This window comes from Poeciliopsis prolifica, unplaced genomic scaffold (assembly GCF_027474105.1).
Source record: "Poeciliopsis prolifica strain line A6 unplaced genomic scaffold, Auburn_PproV2 SCAFFOLD014, whole genome shotgun sequence".
NCBI classification, from domain to species: Eukaryota; Metazoa; Chordata; class Actinopteri; order Cyprinodontiformes; family Poeciliidae; genus Poeciliopsis; species Poeciliopsis prolifica.
In genome coordinates, this window is record NW_026562389.1 from 9132352 (window position 1) to 9155283 (window position 22932).

A 22932-nucleotide genomic window follows, 5' to 3' on the forward strand; every position below is an offset into this window, starting at 1 on the left:
CGTAGCAATCAAGAATCCTCCCTTACTTGTCATCACAGGCTGTTATCTTTTGCAGTCTTTTCAATTTTGTACCTCAGGGATTCTGGCATATTAAACTCGTGATAAAAACAAAAGCGCTCTGCGCTGTGCAACGTCAAAGCCAAACACAAAAACGATCCTGCATCTACATAAGTGGAGCGTCTTATGTAAATGTGCTCATTTGTTTTCCGTGGTAAATATGCATAAAATAACATGCTTTCAAAAAAAATGTCATGATTGAAAGGCTATATTCATGAAAGAAATTAGTTTATTGCCAAAAGCCACAGCTGAGCAGAGAAATAAACAGTTTAGTGGTGTTCATATTAGCCGGAATATCTATCAGTGGGTCAGAGCAAACACTGCTAACTATCTTAAAGCTCACATGTTTCACAGATTCTCTCTCTGTTTTCTGCACAAGCTCCTGCAGTTCTCTCTTATCTCCAATAAAAAGTCTGGCCTTAGGGTGAAACTTAAGGTCAAAAAGTGAGATGAAAGGCAGATGAAAAGAAGATGAACACTGGAATGAAATGAAACTGTAAAGTGGAAGGAACAAAAAAAGCGGCAGATTGGAGAAGGAGGAGAGTGATGGAGATACTTAGAACAGTCTGTTCTGGCTTGCTGACAGTCTTATTGGTCGTTAGGATTAAAGTAGCATCTCATTTTTCTCATGTTCAACTTTCCTTTCCCACTTTCACGCCCTCACAGTCTCTCCTGCTATAACTCTCCTCCTTGTCTTATTTTCCCTTGTCATTTTCTTCCTCCTTGCTCTCCTCCTACTGTCTCGCTCTGCAGTTGTCACATTAATCGGTTCTCTCAGTCTGCTGTTTTATTTTCTCAATACGGTCGCTGTGAAATCAAGTGGAAACGGCATTGCACATTGTTTGACAAGCCCTTGCTTTCATTTGCCTGTTCTGCAACCCAGATTGGACGGGCCTTATCTCTGCCTCCTCCCTTTCTTTTATTCAGAGAACATGACAGTGACAAAGCGGTTTTTTAATTTGCACATGACGTTCGGATGCTGAAGAGGCGAAACAAAATTTTAAACGGATCTGTGCAAGACTCATAATAGTTTCTTTGCCTCTTAAAAAAATTTAAATGTTTTCTGTGCTGTTAGTTTTCCACAGTTACAACGATAAAGAGTGTTTTATGGTAGGATTTTGTCGCATATGTTGGCTTCACTGCGTTTTTGTCATCTGAATACTTAACAAATCTAAAATTGATAGACGAAAAGAGAGGACAGATGTATTCATTAACACTTAAAAATGTCCAAAACACCAGATTACAGAAGGTGACTTATGAGGGCTCATAGGTTGTTGTCAAAATGACGGATCGTCTGGGAAATGGCGTGAGCTGAAATTTCACTTATTGTGTTCATAAAATGCGTCGGTGGATCTTCTGGATGACAGAAGACGTTCTCTGAAACTCCCGGTTGGACAGACGATTAAATCTTCCCCAAGTCTGTCAAAACCTGGTGGAACTGATTTAAGATGTGATTTTTATGGATGTATATCTCTAATCATGTGGAAGTGTTTTAGCTAGTGCGACATGGCCGCCACCACATATGCATTTTCTGCCTGATAAAGTTGGTGAAATGTGTTTTTAACAGCTCAGTGCCATGGAGACTGCCTCTCCTGTTTGGGGACTCCGGACCGCTGTGAGAGCTGCAGAGACCCCAAAGCTTTCCTCCATCTTGGTCGATGTCTGTCCGTCTGTCCGGAGGGCTACGCCGCTGAGGGACAAGTGTGTGCAGGTAACATTTATATTACTTTTAAATGCAGCAATGCGTGGAAATTAAAAAGATAAATTAAAACAAGCTCAATTTCCACTGGGATAATTTAGTGTTTTTCTCTTTTTTTCTCTATTTCTATCAAAAATTATTGACAAAATCTGATGTGGTTTTTGTTTACAGAGACCCCGTAATTCATTTTATTTGTTTCCAGCTCCAGTGTTAAATATTCATTACAATTTAAAGTTTGAGAATGTTTTCATGCACTATTTAGCCAATATCATTATATGACTTGAAAATGGTCTCAAAGCAATAATATTTATCGCAATAACTTCTGGGATGACTTATCATCCAGTAAAATTTGTTATTGTGACAGGCCTATTGATAAGTTTAATTGGAAATTCATGGCTGAACTTTAGAATCAGTGGAAACCCACATTTAAGCATAAAAACATGCAGGAGGGGAATTTTGCATGTCTGTTTGTTAAAAAGATGGATGAGGAGTTTCCAGACGGACTTTTACAGCTTCATCTGACAGACGTTGCAATCATAGTTGCTTTACAACCAAAACCTTTGGCCATGACTCCCATATTCAAGCTACAGGCGTCGTGTTACAGAGCAATTACTGATAAGCACCGAGCAATTTGCTAATCACAAACTATCACTCCTGCACCAGAATCACTTGAATGAGTAAATATATGGATGCCAACATGGCAGCTGGAAGCCATCATTTCATCGCAGGAGCAGCGGCCGTTGGATAAAATTGCAACATCTCACCTATCGTATAATTAAACGTTGGGTAAATCTATCTACTACAAACAGCCACCAGCATCAACATGGCACCTCTGGAAATGCGTAAATTACTTAACGAAAGACACAAACTCACAAATGTGTTGACTAACCCGACAGTTTTCTGTGCTGAAAAGATAAAAATAATGTCTGTAAGGGTCTGAATTAAATTCATATGAGAAAAAATGATTATTTCTTGTCTGATTAATAGCTTTGAGAGAGGATTGAAGCCTCTGTAAGTATGTTTCAGTTTAAACCAAGACTCAGTTTGGATGTAGCTTCTGTTTACAGTTGTTTACCAATAATTGCTATAATCTTTGAATCTTTTCATCTGTTCTCTGGATGAGTGACATGTTTGCCGCCCACAGCTTTTTACATGCAGATGTGAAATAATAGAGCCAAGAGTGAAAAAGAAAACACTCGTCAGCAGCAATAGCTGTTAATGCTTGTTAGCAAACTGAAGACTTTACGTTTTTCCTCTTTAAAATTATTAAAAGTAAGAAAAAAAATGGTTGGCTGGGACTGAAAAATTTTTTTGATTCTATGATTTTTAAATGTTGCACATGAAATAAAAACAAAAATGTGAACACTGAGCTAATCGACAATGTGAATTTTAAAAGGGACCTAACATGCAAAATTAATATTTTTCACATTTTTTTAAACAATCCAAACGCTTTTAATAAACCATCCAGCCATTTTTTGGCAATAACTTAAAGGTTTTGGTGTCTGGAAAATGAGCTGTTTCAAAAACTTCTCAATTGTTGAGTCACACTGTGCCGTTACCAAGCAACCCCAGTGAATCCCAGCCTGTTTCCCAGCAACCCAAGCTGAGCTCCAACATGTTTGGTCAGCAGGTTTTACCACTCAGTGTGCTGTACAATGGCTGCTGGAAAAGACAAGAGTTTTGTTGTTAATTTACCGTCCAGAAACTGCTTGCTGTATTCTTGTTGGTTGTGCAGGAGGCTCCACTTCTGCTTCTCAAAGATGTGCGTTTGTGTAATTGTGCATCTGTTTCACATGTGAGTGTAAATGTTGAGTTTAAACACCCAATTTGAAAACTCACTACTATAATTGAACCTCTCCTCTGGATCCAGTGACTCGTTTTGAGCTGTAATTTGAAAATAGAATCAAGATTCACACAAAGTTGAACGGATGTGTTGAACGGGTTTCCAATACGAAAATAAAAACTTTATCAGAAAGGTAAGGCAGATTTAAGGTGTACTGGAAAAGCTTTGAAAACATTCTTTCTGCTTCATTTAGGACGCGGGTGTTCAAAGTGCGGCGCGGGGCCCATTTGTGGTCTTTTTATGTGGCTCCTAAACGCATTTTAAGAATGTTGCACATTTGGCCATCCGACACTTTTTGTAACTTTTTTTTAGGATGAGATTTTCTGTTCTAAGTTTCTGAGTTAAAAACATAAATAACAGCAAACATTTGGGCAAATATATTATTTTTAATATTTATTTTATTTATTGAATATTTTGGCGCCTGTACACTTTCACCTTTGGTACAAAAAGTTTGTACACTTCTCTTTTAGTCTGTCTAAATAAAATCAAACATCAGGGATGAGTTTTTCAAGCTGGATGCTTCTAACCTTGTTATAAATTTCCCTCTAACGTTGTAAAAGTTGCAGCGGTTCAGCTCACCGCAGTGTGTGTTCTTGTTGAAAACAAAGATATTAGAAGTATTAAAAGCCTTTCTGCTTCCTTTTTGTTTTTATTGAAGTATGTGAAACTAAATATTGATGTTTTCGTGTCTGAGCAGATGTAGGTGAACACACAGTGACGAGGCAGAGCTTCATATCTCTAATGAGATCAAATCTTCCTGCCTTTAAATTTCTCACCATGTTTCCTCAGGGTGTTCAGCTTCTGTTTCTCTTCTCACCTTCCTCGCTCTAATCTGTATGGATCCTTCAGCCTCATGACTTTCTCTTTTTCCCCTGCTATCTGTCTCTGTGTGGGTGGCTGTTGGCTTTAAAGGGGATTTAGTTTTGTATTCTACTTTAAAAAGAAACTTTGCTTTGCATTTTTTCCTCCTACATGTCCTCAATTCAATGTTGTATTGTGAGTTTGTTGTTGTAAAGAAACACAAACCTCCCAGTTAAACGTCTTTATCTCAGTGTTTCATGGTCTGTGGTCTCAGTTGTAGTTGTTTTAAATCAATCTTACTGAAGTGTTTTCGGTTGTTAAATTTTAGCTGCAAGTTGAACCAGAGTAAACAGCTGCAATCAGCATTTTTATTGTCAGGTTTAGGTTAAACAAAGGGGGAAAACTTCAAGAATAATAATCTAAGGCATTTTGGGCCATGTCAAAACTCTGAATGAACTAAAACATGCAGAATGTCGGAACATCTGATCTAAGTTAATAAACAACAAATAAATGATAAAAACCTCAGAGCTCTTGGTGTCAGTCACCTCATCTGATCCAAATTATATCTGAATTGGACCTAACCCCTCTAAGTTTCTTTCTTTTCCTTGTCGAGTTCACAGTTTTGTTGGATTAAGCAGATTGTTCACCTTTGAAGCCATGACCTGCAGAGCTTCGTTAAAGTTACACAAAACTTCGGCCCCCCAGCAGAGAAATCTGCTTCTGCTCCTGTTTCATTCTCTCACATTAATATCACACCTCAGTTTGCTTCCTTTCTCTTTAAGGGAAAACTATGTTCACTTGGATTTGTGCTGAGGTCTCCAGTTTTTTCTTCCATGTTCCTTTAACAATGTAACAACCCTCCAGCAAACTCTGGATTTAAAGTCTCCCTTGGGGTTTCTGCGTGTGAAATTTACAACCTGCTTTCTGTTTCAGTCCTGCAACCATTTCCAGAGCTCAGGTTTGCTCAGAAAATGTATTTCTGGAGCAACTTTTTGATCACATCCTTTCTCGTTCCCTTCAGCCTGCCCAGAGTCCTGTGCCACCTGTTCCAGTCGGTGGGATTGCCAATCCTGTGATTCCCAGTTGCCGTTACTGGGCCCAGACAGAGACCAGTGCTTGGATTCCTGTCCTGCTGGTTCCTACCAGCACGACAACGCACACTGTCGCCGTAAGTATCACAACATCTCATGCTGATCCAACATAATGCAAGAAAAAGTAGTTAAATTCACATAATTACAATGCAGAAAAAGTTCTGCTAAGTATTATTTCTCTAGTTTCTAATGCAAATATCTTATTTCACTTAATGTCAGACAAAACTAACTTTTCAGCAATGTGTAGGAGCTTGTTTTTTTTAGTAAATAATTCCTGAATATTTGTGAAAAAGTACTAGTTCCAGTGGCAGATTACTGAATTCATAACAGGAGAAATGCTTTGTTATAAGTGAAATAATCTACCAATGGAAAAACTACGTTTTCATTAATATTATTGTATTATTGACTTAAAACAAGCTTTTATATCTTGGTGAAAAGTTACTTGTAAATTACTTTCCTCTCATTTCCAGTGTACTAAAAAATTAGGAATATAAACTGAACCAAAAATACTTGGTAAAATTTTGTGTTTTCTGTATAAATCTATTTTTGCTTAAATATAAACTGATAGAATTTGATGCATGTTTTGTTTACAGTCTTTTTCTCTTGTCAGTCACATAATTTAGACATAATTTCTAAACCGTTTGATTGGAAAAATTTGTTTCTGAATCAAATTGTGACCCTTAAAATTTAATTGATACACACTGATTCACCTCTCCACACAGCACATTTCGGTAATTTTACAGTTCTGTGCCTCTAAATGAGATCAACATCACAGAGAGTCGTTTCTCCCTATTAAGACACACATTAACCTTTCACTAACATCCTGTCCTCTAAAGGCCTCAGTCCTGATAAGGAGAGCCGTAAACACTGTGTTTCAGTCAGTCTTAAGTATTATTCTCTCCTTCTGACATTTCATGCAATATTAATTTCCTTCCATCTCAAATTGTTGCTTTCTAAGTGGCTCTGTCTGTTTTTTGGGGTTTTTTTTTTTGCATTTTTGTTTCCTTAAATGAACTTTGTAAGACCTTTTGTTTGCCATGAATGGGGTATTAGAATAGCTCAGATTTTTTCAGGAAGCGATGGAGGGCGAAGCTCCCTCAGAGGACCAAGTATTATTGCTTTAGTATTGTGCAGATTTAAGAAGTTGTACTTTTTAATCCTGAGTCTGCTGGGTTGCTGCTGCATTTTGGCCCTTCTGAAAGTTACATAAGGTTTCATTTCATAAATATGGCTGATCCTCCTGTTTCCTAAGAAAGCAATTTAAAAGTTGGTTTAGAAAAACAAGATTATTGTTGAGTCACACTGAGTCATTACCTAGCAACCCTTGCTAAGATATAGTATGTTTGGTCTGTTGGTTTTATCGCTGTATGAGCCGTACAATGGCTGCTGGAAAAGACAAGTGTTTTGTTGTTTTGACTTACTATTCAGAAGCCACTTTATGCATACTTGTTGCAGGAGGCTCCACTTCTGCTTTTCAAATCAGTACAGCTGTGTAATTCAGCATTTGTTAGCAGCCATTTTCATGCGCGAGTGTGAACATTGAGTTGGGGGCGTGGTGAGGTGCATCTTATTTGAATTTAAAGTGACAAGAAGTCCTAAATCAGTTGAATATACTCAGAACTGAGTAGATTAAAATCTCATTATCCAAGAATGTTTTTGTGCAAAAAAATGTATTGAACAGGTTTTCTATAGAGCTACCTTCCTTAAAGGAAGTAAAAAAGTTCACCTTTAAACCAGCTGATGTCGTTTTAGACGACTACTTTCTAAACACTGACAGATTTCAGTTGGTTTCATGGCTTTCTATCTGTTTTCCCCAAACCTTTCTTAATTCATTCCAACTATCTCTCCAGTTTTTTCCCCATGGCTTTAATTGTGGCTCAATTTATTTTGATTTCTATCGACATCTGATGTGATACAAACACTGATGTGTTACTGGAATTCACATGCTGAATGAGTCATCAGCTAAATGTTTCACCCAGAATTTCTGGCAGTTTTAATTTCAGATACGCCTTTTTATGCAGCTTGAGAGTCGAGACAATCAAGCTAATTGTTGTTTACACACCAGTAACAACAACACTGTTTGCATGTTGAAATGCGGGAAGCGGGTTAGTGGAGTCCCTGCAGATGATATGTAGATATAAAATGGCCCCAGGTGGGTGTGTGAGCAGAGAATAACCACATGGTGAATTGAACGGTTTTGCAGCTCCGTTTCTCTCCTTAATAACTGCAGACCTCCCTGTGCTCACGCTCAGTAAGCAGCCTCACATTGGCTAGACCGCAGCAGCTAATGCAGGAACTCTGGGTAAGTCTCCGTAACTAGACGGATGGCAGCATTGTGTAAAATCTCAGTGGACACGGCGAGTGACCTCCGTCCTGCTTTTTGTGCAATCCATTGTAGGTTGCACATATAGAGCATTAATCATGTCTTCCCCATAATAACAGCCGATGTGTTTGTTGCAGCAAGGGAAAATCAAGAGGTTGTTGTGGCAAGTTGTCCACACTTCTACCTACGACTGCTGCAATAAATCCATTGATGGCACGATAAATTAAAACACAGTCAATAATTTCCTCATGCATGATTTATTAATTTCTCTTTTCTCTCTTTCTACCAAAAACTGGATGGTAAAAGTCTTCAGTCTGGAGCTTAGGTCTTAACTAGCCCTTATTTTGGAGGACAGCTTTGTTTACAGAGACTTCATAATTCATTTTATTTATTACTTATGTTGTTTCTTACATTTTCTTTGAATGTCTTCCAGTGTTAAATGTTCATTAGAATTAAAAGTTTATTGATATTTGAGAGTGTGTTCTTTCATTATTATGCAATACTTGAAAATCACCTGAAAACAACAATATTATCGTTTATCACAATAACTTCTGGTACAGTTTATCATCTAACAATATTAGTTATTGTGACAGGCCTACATGTGTCTACCAGAGGTGGGACTTGACTCAACCTTTGCCTGTCTTCACTTGCGATTTGACTCGTGACTTGAGGATAAAGACTTGAGACGTTTTTGTAAAACACTGCCTGATACCTGCTCTGCAATCATCCAGGTTTGATACTGTAAAAAAAAATAACAATTTGCACCACTGAGCCAGTTTTTGTAATTCAAACCCTTCGTGGGATTCATCCTGCCAGTCAGCCATCCAAGTCCTTTTAATCTTCAAGAGGCTTTAATAGGAACAAAAATCCATTGTTTTTTCCTCGTCTACAAATTTCTCCAGAGGATGAAACAAACACAAAAAGAAGAGGGACTAACAATCACCGCGACTGCAAATCAGCAGATGCAGCAGTGAAACGCATCAGGCCCAATTCTGCCTGAGTGGATTTCTTGCTGAAGAAAATGGGAGGAGGGATTGAGAATGGAGGTAAAGGGGATGGGAGCTGATGGTGGTAATGAGCTCCTGAGGTATTTCGCCAGATGGTAACTTCTCCTGACAGCAGACCCGGACCACCCGGAAAAGCAGGGTGCTACTGTAAAACCTTGCATTTTAAACACGGCGCGTTTACCAGAGCTTCAGTTCGTCTGCATGAGGTCAGCAAAGAATGATGGAGGGTTTGTGTTGAATCTTCTCTGCTACTGTTTACAGCTGCTGTCAGGGGCCTCTGCACAAAACTATCACTGCACCTGACCCATGAATGTACTGCATGTGCGTGGCACACAAAACAGTGGGTCTAATCCGCTTCTTTTCTTTACAAGTTATACTAAATAATAAAGACACTGCAAAAACCCCACAATCTTAGCAAGTATTTTTAGTCTTGACTTGAGACAAAACGAATTTAAAAGTAACTTATCAGTAGGCTACAGGAGCTTGTTTTAAGTAAATAATTCATTTGTAGTGAATATTAAGGAATTATTTACATAAAACAAGCTCCTATTATCTTGGTGAAAAGATACTTGTAAGTTAGTTTTTACCTATTTGAAGTGTAATAAGATATTTGCACAAGGGTAAGGGAAGCAACAATGTTTTCTTGACTCTCGACTAGATTAAACTGTTTAACCTGCAGTCTTTGTGCGATGCTCAGGAAGAGCGCAGCAGATGTCACGGTCGGCCAATCGAGTGACCCGTCAGCTCTTCAGTTTGCAAAGCCATTAAAAAAACCCTTGTAAACTGGCATAAACTGCTTTGCCTCGCCATCGAACAATAAACAAATAAATTAATAAATTTTGAGCATAAAAACTTTATCTAAAAAATAGCCAAGTGGACAAATGGATTCTCTCTTAGAATTGTTTGTATTTTTCTTGTTTTGATTACAGATGATGGTTAATTATAGCACGCTTCAGGTTAAAGTCTAAAAACTTTTAAAATCTTTCATCATAATCTAATTTTCTTGCATAAATGAAATGACAGTTTTATCTGCTTTACTTCATTTCTAACAGTATTGACTAAACTGAAATTAGTTCCATTATTGTCAGTAATACAAGAATATGTGTTATGGGAGCTTTTTGTTTTGTTGCCTTATATATGAATCTAATTCAAGTCGAATGAATTACAGAAAAAAGCTACAAATGTAATTTCACTCCTGAGATCCCTCCAACAACAGATTTTCAGATGCAGCTCTTCTTATTTTTAATTTCAGAGGGTTTTTATCTGTCCAAATCTGCTTTCTCCACACTTGGTTTAATTGCTGAATATCTCATCTCATCTGGATTTCTCACTGGAGGTTTGGGAGATGTGAACCACTTCTGCAGCGTGGTAATTGTGTCCCGATTTGGCTCCGCGGGGATGCAGAGCACAGATTATCCACTGCACCGTGTGACCGCGCATCCATCCCAACCTGGCCCTGTTCTTGCAGACGAGGGGGTGGGGAGTCTTTTATTTTTATATTTTTTTACATTTTTTTTGGCAACTGGCCTGCCAGGATTACATTTGCTGATAACTTTGCGCTTCAGGCTGCCCGGAAAAATAAATTGCTTTCCTGAGAGGAGCAAGGTAAAGGACGTGTAATCCTCTTGTTGGCTGTAACCGTTTTTGGAGGAATAGTTTCCATAATATCTGCGGGTGAGTGGGACATTAAAAGGATTTTTATGGTATTTAAAACAACTGGAGAGCAAATCGTGAAACCTACTCTTTATCTCATGCACGTCTCATGGTTTCATTAATATTAAACATGAGGGAAAAAAGAAGATAAAAACGTTTGAGAAACAAGGAGGCAGAAAGTAAAGCGCAAGATGGAGATCATCACGGGAGGAGGAAGTGAAAGAGGTGCAGAAGTTCAAAAACAGAGAGATGTCCTGAGATAATGGGGAAAACACAGGAGCTGAATCCATTTCACCTGTTAATCTTTAGGTCACTGCAAAGGTTTCCTTCTTTTTCCTGCAACTCCTCACAAAGAAAAGTTTCCCCGTCTTTCATCATCCATTTCCAGTCATTATTTTAGTGTCTAACACCAATTTTTCTCAACTTTCAGTGAAAATGATTTATATGAATATTTATGTACAGTTAATGTTTTGCACATCGATAGACTAAATGAAAAATAAAGGTGGACTTTAGTCCTCTTGTATCAAGAGGACTAAAGTGATTTGAATCTTACTAGTGAACTAGTAAGATTCAAATATAATTGTTCCCCTTCTGCGTTTGTCTCAGGTCCAGTAGATCGACGTCAAGACAGACACATTCAGGGTCTTTATTCTAACAAAAGATTAAATCTATTTGGTAATTAACAGTCCAACAGCTTCTGCCAAAATACATTTAATAAAATAAAATAAATCCAATCAAAGACCTTCTGTGTGTAGTACTCCACTCACATTACTGCTTTTTTCTCAACGTTATAACTTGTAATGATTTCTTTTCATCCCCCAGCCAGCCAGTTGTTGGTATGGATGGCAGCACAGTATGAAAATTAACTTGCAAGGACTCAGAAGTTGACTGCAATAGGTAATCAATTAGCTGAGCTTGATTTTAATCCTCATAGAGGTATTCCTCCTAACATCCCGAAAGCTGCAGTGTGTTGATCGATCCATAGCGGTTCTGATGATCAAACATTGGATTCTGCAGGAGCGGCGCTGTTTCTGGAAAAGTGGATCAGATCTGGACACCTGCAGAGTTGCTGCAACGGTTTTGGGAATTTCGTTGTCCGATTTATTTTGTGGATCTGGAGATGAATTATAAAGTCTTCATTGTTGGCAAATAAGATGACGTCAAGCTAAAAAAGTATATTTTAAATAATATTATCCCTTTAACTGAGAATCTGTAGTTGGACTTGCAACATTAATTTGTTCTCGAGTTGCAATACCTAAACGTATTTTTAGCTTCTTAAATTATTTAGCCATTTATAAAATTACTCAAGAATAAAGAAGGTATTTTGTAAAAAGTCTAGTTAAATACTGAGTAACTGATCAAAACGTCAACACATCATTCAATGCTTAAAAATGACCTTATTGTATAAACTGAGATATAGTGATATAAATATCAGAGAGAAAATACTCACAAAATTTGCTAAATTGTGTTTTGTAATTATGCAAAAATTATTTACAAATCAATTTCTTTCAATACAAAACTTGTAAAAAAAATAACAAGAACTTCAGGTGGATCTTTGGTGAATTTTTGGTTAAAACATGTTTGTTCTCCATTTACTGAAGAGGAAGAACATTTTCATATAGTAAAAGAAGTGATAGAAGTGTCAAACTAAAAACTATTACGGTGTATAAAAATCTTTCCTAAAAAGGACTATTGCGCAGGGCATTCTGGGTAAATTCAACCAAAACAAATGTGTGAAGCTAGCATTAGCAGAAGGAATGGGTGTTGGTATTTCACCAAAGACAGAGGAGAAATCCTACAATGGCTAAAATCTGAAAAACAAGCAAACTTCTTCAGAGGTTTTTGTGTTGTTTTCCTCTTGGTGCATCGCCCCCAGAGGCTTGGAGGGGAACAATTTGATACAGTGTGAACCGCAGCAGCTGAAAATGTAACAAATGTTGCAATTTTGGTCCCAAATTATCACTATCGAATGTGAAACCTGAAAACCCCAAAGTTAACACGCTGGTATTGCACACATTATTTTTCTGAGGTTAAGTGTTTTTTTTTTTGTTAGTTTGCTTGTTTTTTAATCATCCCAACACATGTCGCTGTCTTTGTGTGCATTAGAACAGAATAGCGCCCCCTGCACTCCAAAAGCCCTCGGTCTCCTTCGCAGCTTATTGTGCTGCATTTCCTTACCAAGACGTAACGCAGCCTGTCAGGATGACTTTGTAAAAGCTAATGAAAATGGAGAGGATGATTCTTACTCCACTCTCAGCTTATATTTCTTAATTATTGACAAGATCTTTGTTAAACTTTGATCCTTTTCAGGTCAGGCCTCCTGATGGAAGCGATATGCTCAGACACTATTCTTTAAACTTTTGACCTGAAGACAATCCGGCTCGAATCCAAATGTCACCAATTATTAAATATTGTCTGCAGCAACGACGATGAGGCTTGCTTTAACCTGGAGTTTCCATGACCTTGCATTTTCATTTATATACTAACTCCTTTTCTCTTCCATTTTTGGGATGCAGCCGAAGTTTCCACCAAACAGTGAAAGCCACAGTCACACTTTCAGCTGGTTATTTCCAAAATCGCAACACAGAAGAAAATGAGTTTTGTTTCCTGAGGACAGTTGGCGCAGAGCAGCAGGGATCGGATGATTTATTTTTCACTCCTGTCTAATCATTTCTCAGATACATATTGGCCTCTGTTCTGGAATCTCAGATTAATTAAGATTTCAATCAGCTGCACTTATGACTCTGATTTAATTAATTATAGCCTCCTCGGGTGAGTTTCCCCGTGTCTCTTTGAGTTTGCTTCACTTATTATTGCTCCTCGGTTTTCCCCTTTGCTCCAGTCACTCTATTTTTACATATTTTAACCTATATTTAACCTGTAATGTCATCATTTCATTCCTCATTTCCTTAGATTTTTAATCTTTCAAATGTGGCAGAATCAGCCAAAATCTCCATTTTAGAAAGGTTTTTATATAACCTGGAGATCCATTGGTTGAATTTAGCCCCCTTTTTTTACCCAAAGAAGGAAACTTGTCTTGATTCATCTCCTCTGCAGTCCAGCATCAGATTAAAACATGCATCTTAAGGTTGATGAAATTAAAGTTTCAAGTGTCTTTTTTGAGTTTTTTTTGTCACATTTTCCCTGATTTCTAAGACAAAGATTAGATTGGCAGCTACATCACATTCACACAACAGGTAAATTATACATCCGTTCATCCCAGAAATACTTTACGAAAGCCACGTGGAAGTTTTCGTTCTCCATGTCCCAAACAGCGCTGGTCTTAAAAATACAACACTGACATCAGTGGATAGACGTTAAATAAGCTCTGAGGTTTTTAGTATTACAAAGGTTACCTGAGTCCATTGCCTGGGCAACCGGTGCTGGTGACTTCAAATAAGAGATTATTACATATAATCTGGAACATGGAAAATACATCAGTCTGCAGCGAGCCTTTTCTTCGCCTCAGACTTCATGTGTTTTTCTGAAATCTGAGGTTTTGAGAAAACGATTGACTTTTGACTTTTTGACTTTGACTTTGAGAAAAATGTTTATTATTAAACGGTAAGAGTGAAACATCTGGAAGGCTGTGGTCCTGATTAATCTGGAATTGAGATGAAACTAATAAAAGCATAATGTTGTTGATTTACCAAAATAAAGAGTGTCTGATGATTTGATTTTCTCCCGTGTTGCATGAAAACATCAACCCCAGACTTTGGTGTGAAGCCCCGTCGTTTTAGTTTTTGTGCATTTTCTGCTCTGACATTTTGGACCAACATCCTCCTCCACCTTAAGCAGCTTGTCTCTCTCCGTCACGCAGGTTGCCACGCGTCGTGTTCTGAATGCCGCGGCCCGACGCAGCAGGACTGCCTGTCATGTTCCGATCAGGCCGATTTGCTCAAAGACGGAGCTTGTGTCTCCGAATGCGGCGCAGGATACTACAGCCAGGAAGGAATCTGTTACGGTAAAACATAACACACCCTTAGCTTGCATTATTTAAATGTACAAAATGTCGTCAGGAAAAGTTCTCCGCTTTGTAATTCAGTCTCTCTGGTCCTCGAGCCAGTTTAGATCAAGAGGAACATTTACATGAGTTGTTAGGACATCCCATAAGGAAATAAGAGAAGCTGAAATATAAATTTGTTTGGAGTTTTCTTGTTTTTTGGGACTTTTTTTCACACCTGCCTCCATTTCCCAAACTCAAGAAGACCTACTTCACTTTTCTCACTTAAAAACGTGATAAAACCAGAAAGATTTCACCTTCTGAAGCAAACTTGTGTTGATATAAAACACATTTCCACATTTCTTGGTGGTTTGCATTTCTTAGTTTGCAAAAAGGATTTATCAAGCAGTATTTGAAATTGAATTTCTGCCAACTCTTTTATGCTACGACTTGTTAAAACCATTTTCACAAAACTACTGGGTTGGTGCTCTGGCTTAAAAGGTAGTTTTAACCTTTAATAACACTGACTGCATTAAAAACCTATAAAAATGTTCTGGCTTCCATAAGAAAAAAAAATTATAATAATTATTTTAGCATAACTTGCGTTGTGCCTTTTTGTCACTGATTTATTGATCCTTCTGCACCACCGTACAAACAGTTTCTTTTGTTTGCATCTGTACTTTCCGTGTCCTCTACATCCAAACACACTGGAATTAACATCATTTTACCAGTTTTTATGAAAAGTGTGAATTACAGGTTTTTTACTGAAGTCTTCTGTAACAACAATAAATTATTTCTCTTATAGGAACTAAGATTTTTCATATACAGAAGAATTACAACGCCATTCGCAAACCTTCTTCCTGTTCACTTACTAATGAATAAAGCCCTCTAGTACTAAAAATAATTTTAAACAGCTTTTTACAAAGCTGCAAATCTACAAACATTAGGATTTCAATTTGCTTCCAGCTTTTGAAGTATCTCTATATTTGCATTTGTCAAAGCGAGGTCCACTGCTAATAAATGTTTTTGTAATAAGTTAGTGTTTTTTTAAGGTTTTATCTGGTGATTTATAATCATTCATGCCCAATTTCCTCAGATTCCTTTTTTAATGCTAATGCTAATGCAGTTTATCGACTCATATTTTTAAGTAGATAAACTGTTTTCCAGGGAAACCAAGCTGCACACAAAGTCTTCTGCTTTAATTCTGTTTTCCTCAGTCCAGCAGTTTGGACCCTGATTAAAATTGCTCCCATTAACTGCAAACCTACTTTTAAAGGTAAACTTTCATTGCATAATAAATATTTTTCAAAATGTTATCCCTTAAGAGTTTCACAAAGATTAAACAAGCAGTTTATGTTCGGTTTGTCTCATGTTTCCTCTGGCGAGTGAAAGTGGATATTTTATTAGACAAATTAGACGTCAAACAATGTGCCTGTGTCAAATAAAATCAAATAAAAACAGCATTTGAGGCAGTAGAAGCATTAAACTTTTGGGTGATGGTTTGTTTGGGTTTATTTTGTTAGCATCTCTGTGGAGCTTAAAGGATTAGTCAGCCAAAGTTGGCATACAAAGTAGAAAAAAAACAATAATTACCAGGTCCTTTATGCTCTAATGAGGATGCAGAAGAAAGAGATGCTGTATGAATATGGATAACTTCTATTTTTAATGGGTGAGATGATAATATAGGTGCAGGAATAGTCTTCCCTGAGGGTGACTGAGAAGCTGGCGGCTCATCGTTAAGCTCTTTTCCTAGTCGAAACCACCCAGAGCACGGCGGAAGGAGCTCTTCTTTTCCTGCTGCTTGTAGGAAAGGCTTCAACCTGGTGAAGTTTCTGCATTCAGAAAATGTCAGAATCAGGGGGAAAAGGTCAAACCCATTTGAACCAGTTCCTGCTTTGAAATCTGGTTGGAAATGGTAACTTTCTGTGCGACCTGAAGGGGCTTTACCTTCTTGATTGTAACCCAACAGACTCCCTGAAACAAAGATGTGGTGATTAGTGTTGTCACAATAATCAATAAATCAATTGACTGCATAATACATTATCATGTATTTTGTATTATTGTGGTAACATCATATATTGGGATATATAATGTGGTGATTTAATGAGTTGTTGAGTAATAACTACTTACATTTACTTGAGTGACTCTTTTGAAAAAGTATATTTAGAAGTATTTTTATTACGCTGCACTTTTTGCTTTTGCTTGAGTAGTTTTATTAGGAAGTATCTCCTCTACAACTCAAGTAAATTTTCTGTTTTTTTTTACCCACCGAATGAAAAACAAACAACATTTCAGGCCTGCAGACACACACCTGCAGGTTTTATTAAAGTTTCATAAAATGTTTATTGAAACTGATTTGGAAACATTTTCTTCTGTCTGATTCTGTTATTTTTTGTCACTTATATGAATTATTTTCATGCTGGTCTTAAAAATGCCAAAATGTCTATACAACTATATTTTGATCTGTCTGATGATGTAGTTTTCAAATATTAAAGGATAATTTGACTTTTTATCAAATACTTTTTTATTCTTACTTGAGTAACTTTTCGGTCAGCTACTTTTTACTTTTACTCTATAATTGTACATTTTTGGTCAGTTGCTCTCCTTAATTAATTTCTCGAGTTTTTTATGAAATTGCTGAAACAAATGAACTTTGTGATATTTCTGATATACTGAGAAGCTCATTTGTATTTGAATAAGTTCCTTCCTTCCTGTTTCTTGTTTTCCCATCAATAACAAATGCATCATCTTCTGACTAATGTCTTATTCAGAACGTTTTTGTGGCTCTGCTTTTAAAATTCAGCGCATTTCAGATTCTGACTGCTATATTTAACAGTCTCTCTCCTTGAGAAACTGTTTTAATTTTAATGGACTTCCTTTCCTTTTTTGTTATTTCAACATGAAGCCATTAACATTTCCTTGCTTTGGTTCACAGCTTGCGATTCATCCTGCGCCTCCTGTTTCCCTGACAACCCCAAATGTATGAGCTGCCCCGCCGGGACCGCTTTGCATCATGGGAAGTGTGTTACTCAGTGTCCGGCGCAGCATTACATGGACAGCCGCAGCAGATGCAGAGGTGGGTGACGCATCTGTCGACACTTGTACAAAAACTGTATTAACAAATAATGCTAAGAAAAAAGTAGGAGATCTGGGCAACAAGTGCTTTATTTTGTCCTGCAAGACGCAATTTACAAATTTAATAATTGCTTTCTTTTCTAAAAAAGAAATAAAAATTAGAAACAATAGATAAATATGTGTATTTATCTGTGGTTTTATGAATACTGTCCAGAACTTTGCTACAGTTAATATATGTTTTTAATAAATAAATTAACAATATTCTGATGCTCATGTGTTAAAAGGTTAAGTGTTTATTCATAAAACTGATTTTAGAGTATAACTTTGCAAGACGCTCAACATTCCTTATTTTAATATTTTATTTTTGTTTGTTTATTTGGCTCTCCATCAGTCAAAGAGTGGATTGGTGGGAAAAAAACCAACTAATTTTTAAAAAACCAAACATTTTTGTCCTATAACTTTTTCATCTTTGTCCTCGTCCTCTGTCAGCCTGCCACATGTCCTGCGCTTCCTGCTGGGGCCCGTCGGTGGCGCAGTGCACTTCCTGTTCAGCGGGTCTTCTGCTCCACCAGGGCCAATGTGTGGAGGACTGCGGCGACGGCCTGTACCCTCAGGACAGCAGCTGCCACAGTGAGGATCAGAGACGGGCTGAAACGCCTAGTTACTGTAATCTGATTACTGTTTTCAAGCAGCCGCAAAGAAAGTAATTAGATTACTGATACTTACACCCAAACAGACATATGAACAGAGGTAAAAAGTAAAAAGTATCCTTCCAAGAAGTGACTCAGTAAGAAAGTATTTGGTAAAATGTTTACTCAAGTACTGAGTTAACTGATCTCAGTCATTTCAAATCTAAACGTAATCATCAGACGGACCAAAGTATAAAGTGAAGTGGAAATTTTGGTGTTTTAATGACCAAAATGACAATAATTCAAATAAGTGACAAAACGAGAAAATCAGGCAAAAGAATTTTTTTCCAGTTTCTTTCAATAAAAAAATTATAAAAAATTGACAAAAACTGGTGAAATTTTGGTTAAAACATGTTTTTTATTCAGTGGGTGGAAAATCCAGAAATTTATTCTTTATAAAATCACTGAAAGTACAGTGTAGTAAAAATACTCCTAAAAGTACTTTAAAAAAGTTTCTTATTAATTGTAACTGAGTAAATGTAACTAGTTACTACCCAACTCTGAAAATACATGTATGGATATCTTGGATGTGCTCTTGGGGGCCCCCTGGTGGTGTGGCAGCCACTTTTCTGGGCCTGCTGCTATATTAAGTTGAAAAACTGAAACAAGTTTTATTAAGATGTACTGGTGCTGAGAAGGTTCTGTTCTGTTCTCAGACTGTCATCCGTCCTGCCGGTCCTGTGTCGGGCCGCTCGCCTCAGACTGCCGCCGCTGCCTGAAGCCAGAGGAGGTTTTCCTGCCGCAGGATTTTCTCCTCCAGCGTGGCGTCTGCGCAGGCGCGTGTCCCGCTCACAGCTTTCTGGACGGCCTGCAGACGTGCAGAGGTGAGGAAAAAACTTTTCTGCTGCTGCTTTCTGGTCTCCAGGCCTCCATGGAGGAAGAGGAAGAAACTTTATTTTTTAAAGTTTCCATAACTGTTTCTTCATCTCAGGAGATCTTTGACTCGGAAACCAAAAACAAAATGTCTGTCTGCTGTGAGGAGATGAAGGAGAATGAAAAACTGTTTCACTTTCATAACATTCCTTTTGTTTCTTCATTAATTTAATCCCTTCATGCTTCCTGGTTTGATTTCTTCTCTCCTTCTTTCCTTCCTTGTGTCCATCTTTTCCTTTCTCTCTCTTTCTCCCTGTTGCTACCTGCTGTAAAAGTATTTTTTATCTTGAGCTGTAGAGCCTGAGTATTTCTGAAAAGTGCGTCCGAGTCCCGTCACTCCCAGCTCTTTGTCGATCGTCTCTGTATTGTTCGCTTGGTTCAATCTTCAAACATGCTGAAGACAGTCAGTCACTTTGAGAAGCTGTTTTGCTTCTGATGTTGCAATTAAAAAATGTGGGAAGTTGTTTATGTGAAGACTTTGTGGGCGTGAAGCCGTTAAGGAAAGGAAGCTCCTTTGAATAGGCCACTCGCAGGGACATTTGCGACTGTGAAACTGTGTGTATAATTGGCTAATTTTAGAGCTCATTCTAAGGGTTGCTGGGATAGCAACAAAAAACATGTTACACTGAAACAACCTTCGTGTTTCTGCAGCAAAACGATTTTGATTCCAGGAGAGACAATGAGATCATAATCAGTTTTCTTCACTTCATTTGTACGTTTGAACAGTCACTTTGAGATTTCATGCGTTTTTGTTTTCTTTCCTGGGTTCTGAGGCTCTAATTGTTCTGCAGACGGATTGTTTTTCTTTGAAGCTGTAAAGTAATTTCAGTACGTGAATTTTTCCCTGAGCTTTTCTGTCCTTTCCGATGCCATTGTGTCTGCAAAACCAGCTTTGGCTGAATCTACCAATCAGAGAAACACACATAGTACTGGCTTTTTTTCTCTTATCCTTGATGGAACAAATTAAAATGAAATATTTTTTATTTTTATTTTATCAGGTTATATTTGTGAACTTCAAAAGGGATCTCTCTGGTTTTTTATACTAAAGGGGCAATATCATGTGAAATCATTTTTTTTTTTAGCTTTACTTCATCAAAACGTAAAAGGTTAAGGTAATTTTAGCAACATTTTCAGCAACATAGCAATACAAAGTGCTTTACAAGAATTAAAAGGAAATACAAACAAAAAATTAACAAAAACAAACCTTGAGTGCTAATTTGATTCTATGTATGTTTGAGAAATCCATTAATTTCCATTTCAACCAATCAGCAGCTGCCAACAAAATGAAGCTCCTCCTCTGAGCTGTAGTTTCCAAGCTTCTGAGCTTCCCCCACTCTGCTCCTTCAGACTAGCCGGCAGCAATTAGCAAACACCCGGTAGAATTGCACATCTGTTGAGCGTGTTATAGGAGCTACCTGTCGGTGAAACGCTGCTAAATACGTTGATAAAGGCTTAATAGAGGAGCCATGTTGTAATGACTTCCTTACTGTGGAGTTTCAGAAAGACTACGAGCTTCTTAAAGAGACAGAGACACAACATAGTCCAAGTTTGTATGGGTTACATATTTACATACATTTAGATCAGAAACAAATGACCAAATTATTAAGTCAATGTACTATAAAAAGACAAAATAAACATTTTAAAAAAGAAGAAAAAGGCTCTTAGATATAATGGAAACCAATCTAATTTCCAAACACCAACAATTTTCTTTACTTATTTACACAAATATTATATTTAATTTTTTTCATCTGTGAGTTTTGCATCTTTAACAAATAAATAAAATAAAGATCAAACCTCCATTCTTTCTTCCCTTGATGCATGTATGCTAACATCCAACATGTGAAACTCGGACTGTCATGCAAGAGAAAAATCTATCAAATCTCAGGCCTTCCGGATATATTTATTATAACCACTGAAATCTTTTTTTTTTGCCCTAATGTAGAGATTGAACCTGATTGTTTTGTCTTTGCTATTCGAAAATACATGTAGATGTTCAGCAGGGAGTTGAACTTCGCAAACATTTCAGTCTGAACACCATCAAGTTTTGCCAGAGTCACCACAGTGGGTGAATTTGATAAATGAAACATCGGCACGGCTCTATTCGTGGAAACATGTACAAGTTGTTCCAGTCTTTGACTCGTTTCAGCAACAAAAGCTTTCCCGTCGGCGGGTTCAGGTGTTCGCCGGGGAACAATGCGGCCTTTTGTCCAACTCCTTGTTGCTCTGTTAGATAACCAGGCCTGTCCTGAAGCAGAGCAGGATGTGTTAGCCTGCACAGTGTTCACACACACACACACACACACACGCGCGCACGCACGCACGCACGCGCACACACACACACACACACACACACACACACACACACACACACACACACACACACACACACACACACACACACACACACGCACGCACACACACACAACTAAAACAGTTCATTTTAAAACTAAACACCAGAAGTGTGAAAACGCCTTTTAAAAAATCAGTTACCGACCAAGTTTCTCTCTCAGAAGATTCCAACAAATAAACATTTAATTTACCTTTTTGATAAAAAAAAAAAAAAAGTATTTCTGCATTAAACATGTGGTTTTGTTCTCATTATGGATTTAAGTGTTGGAAAAAACAAAGAGAACTTGATTTCTGCCTTAAATTGAAACATTTTTTTGGTTAAAAAAATGTTCATGAGAAACAACTCTCCTTTTTTTTTCTTTACCAAATTTTATTTCCTTGTATTTGTTCCTCTAAAAAGTTTTCTGTGTATAGAAACCAGCCGTGTGCCTCTGATTCTGTCGTACGGCGAGTGGATCTCTTTTGTACGATGATGAGCTTTGCACTGAACCGGGACGATCATTTATGGAGAGCATTAAGGATCGCTCACAACCCCAAACTAAATCAAAACCTCATCGACTGCGCCTACCTCAAATTATGACCCGATAAGCTCAAAACAAAGTAATGGATCTGCTTCTGGGAGCGGCTGCGGCGCATAACGTGTGATGTGATGTACAGAAATCGCTGTGCAACAAATTAGGTAACCAAGCTGCAGTAAGAGAGTGAGAAGCTCTCTCTGTTTAATAATCAAATGTGTAGAAATGTAGACAGAGGCAGGCAGACGACCCAAAAAAGGTTTCGAAATAAAAATAGCACAACTTCAATGTGTTTTTACTCAAGTAAAACTAAAAAGGTAGCCGTTCAAGAAATTATTCTAGTGAAATTATTTGCCCTTTGGATATTTAAAATGTCTCCCAGTTCCAGAGTTAAATATTCATTAGAAATTAATGATGTTACTTTAAAATGGTCTTAAAACAACAATATTTGTCAGGACAGAACCTCTGGGACAATTTAGCAAAATTTCTTATGACAAGCTTATAAATAACGTCCATTTTGTCCCACTTGATGGAAAGTTTGGACACCCCTGGCAGAGAGCTTGTTCTGACATGTTTGATGAGTAAAATGGACGTCACTGTAACATTTCAGTGTTATAAAGTCCTTGCTTTGCCTCTGATCATCTCCCAGAGGGTAAATATTTTTGCTCAAACACTCAAATTGTTGGTTTGGCTCAGGTAGCTTCCCCGCCTGCTCCTGCCAGGTTCCATCATGCATTTTGTACACAAGCCTGCGCTTTCGCTGACAGAAGGGAAGGAACCCAGGCACGATTGTAAACACAAATACTTCAGGGCAAATATAAAAAGAAACATGGCTGTGCACACAAACCCTGGGCTTCCAGCTGCTTGTTGACAGGCCTTTTGTCTGTTGCCGCCACCGCCAGCAGCAGCAGCAGCAGCAGCAGCGTCAACCAGCCGGTCTGTGGCTTGGCCCGGCTGCCTGGGCTGATAGCGCGGCTCGGCTGTTTGTCTTTGCGCTGCCAAAGCAGACGTGAA

At 37.8% G+C, this 22932-nt stretch overlaps 1 protein-coding gene across 1 annotated transcript in view; it reads left to right on the forward strand.

Annotated features, from left to right (window-relative positions):
* The window catches only part of fras1 (Fraser extracellular matrix complex subunit 1), a 212040-nt gene that overhangs the window by 89253 nt on the left and 99855 nt on the right, over positions 1-22932 (forward strand). The window contains exons 13-18 of the mRNA XM_055039628.1: positions 1625-1768; positions 5422-5568; positions 14295-14438; positions 17353-17493; positions 17982-18122; positions 18838-19005. Of these exons, the coding sequence (XP_054895603.1) occupies positions 1625-1768; positions 5422-5568; positions 14295-14438; positions 17353-17493; positions 17982-18122; positions 18838-19005 (885 nt within the window). The remainder of the gene's footprint in view (positions 1-1624; positions 1769-5421; positions 5569-14294; positions 14439-17352; positions 17494-17981; positions 18123-18837; positions 19006-22932) is intronic.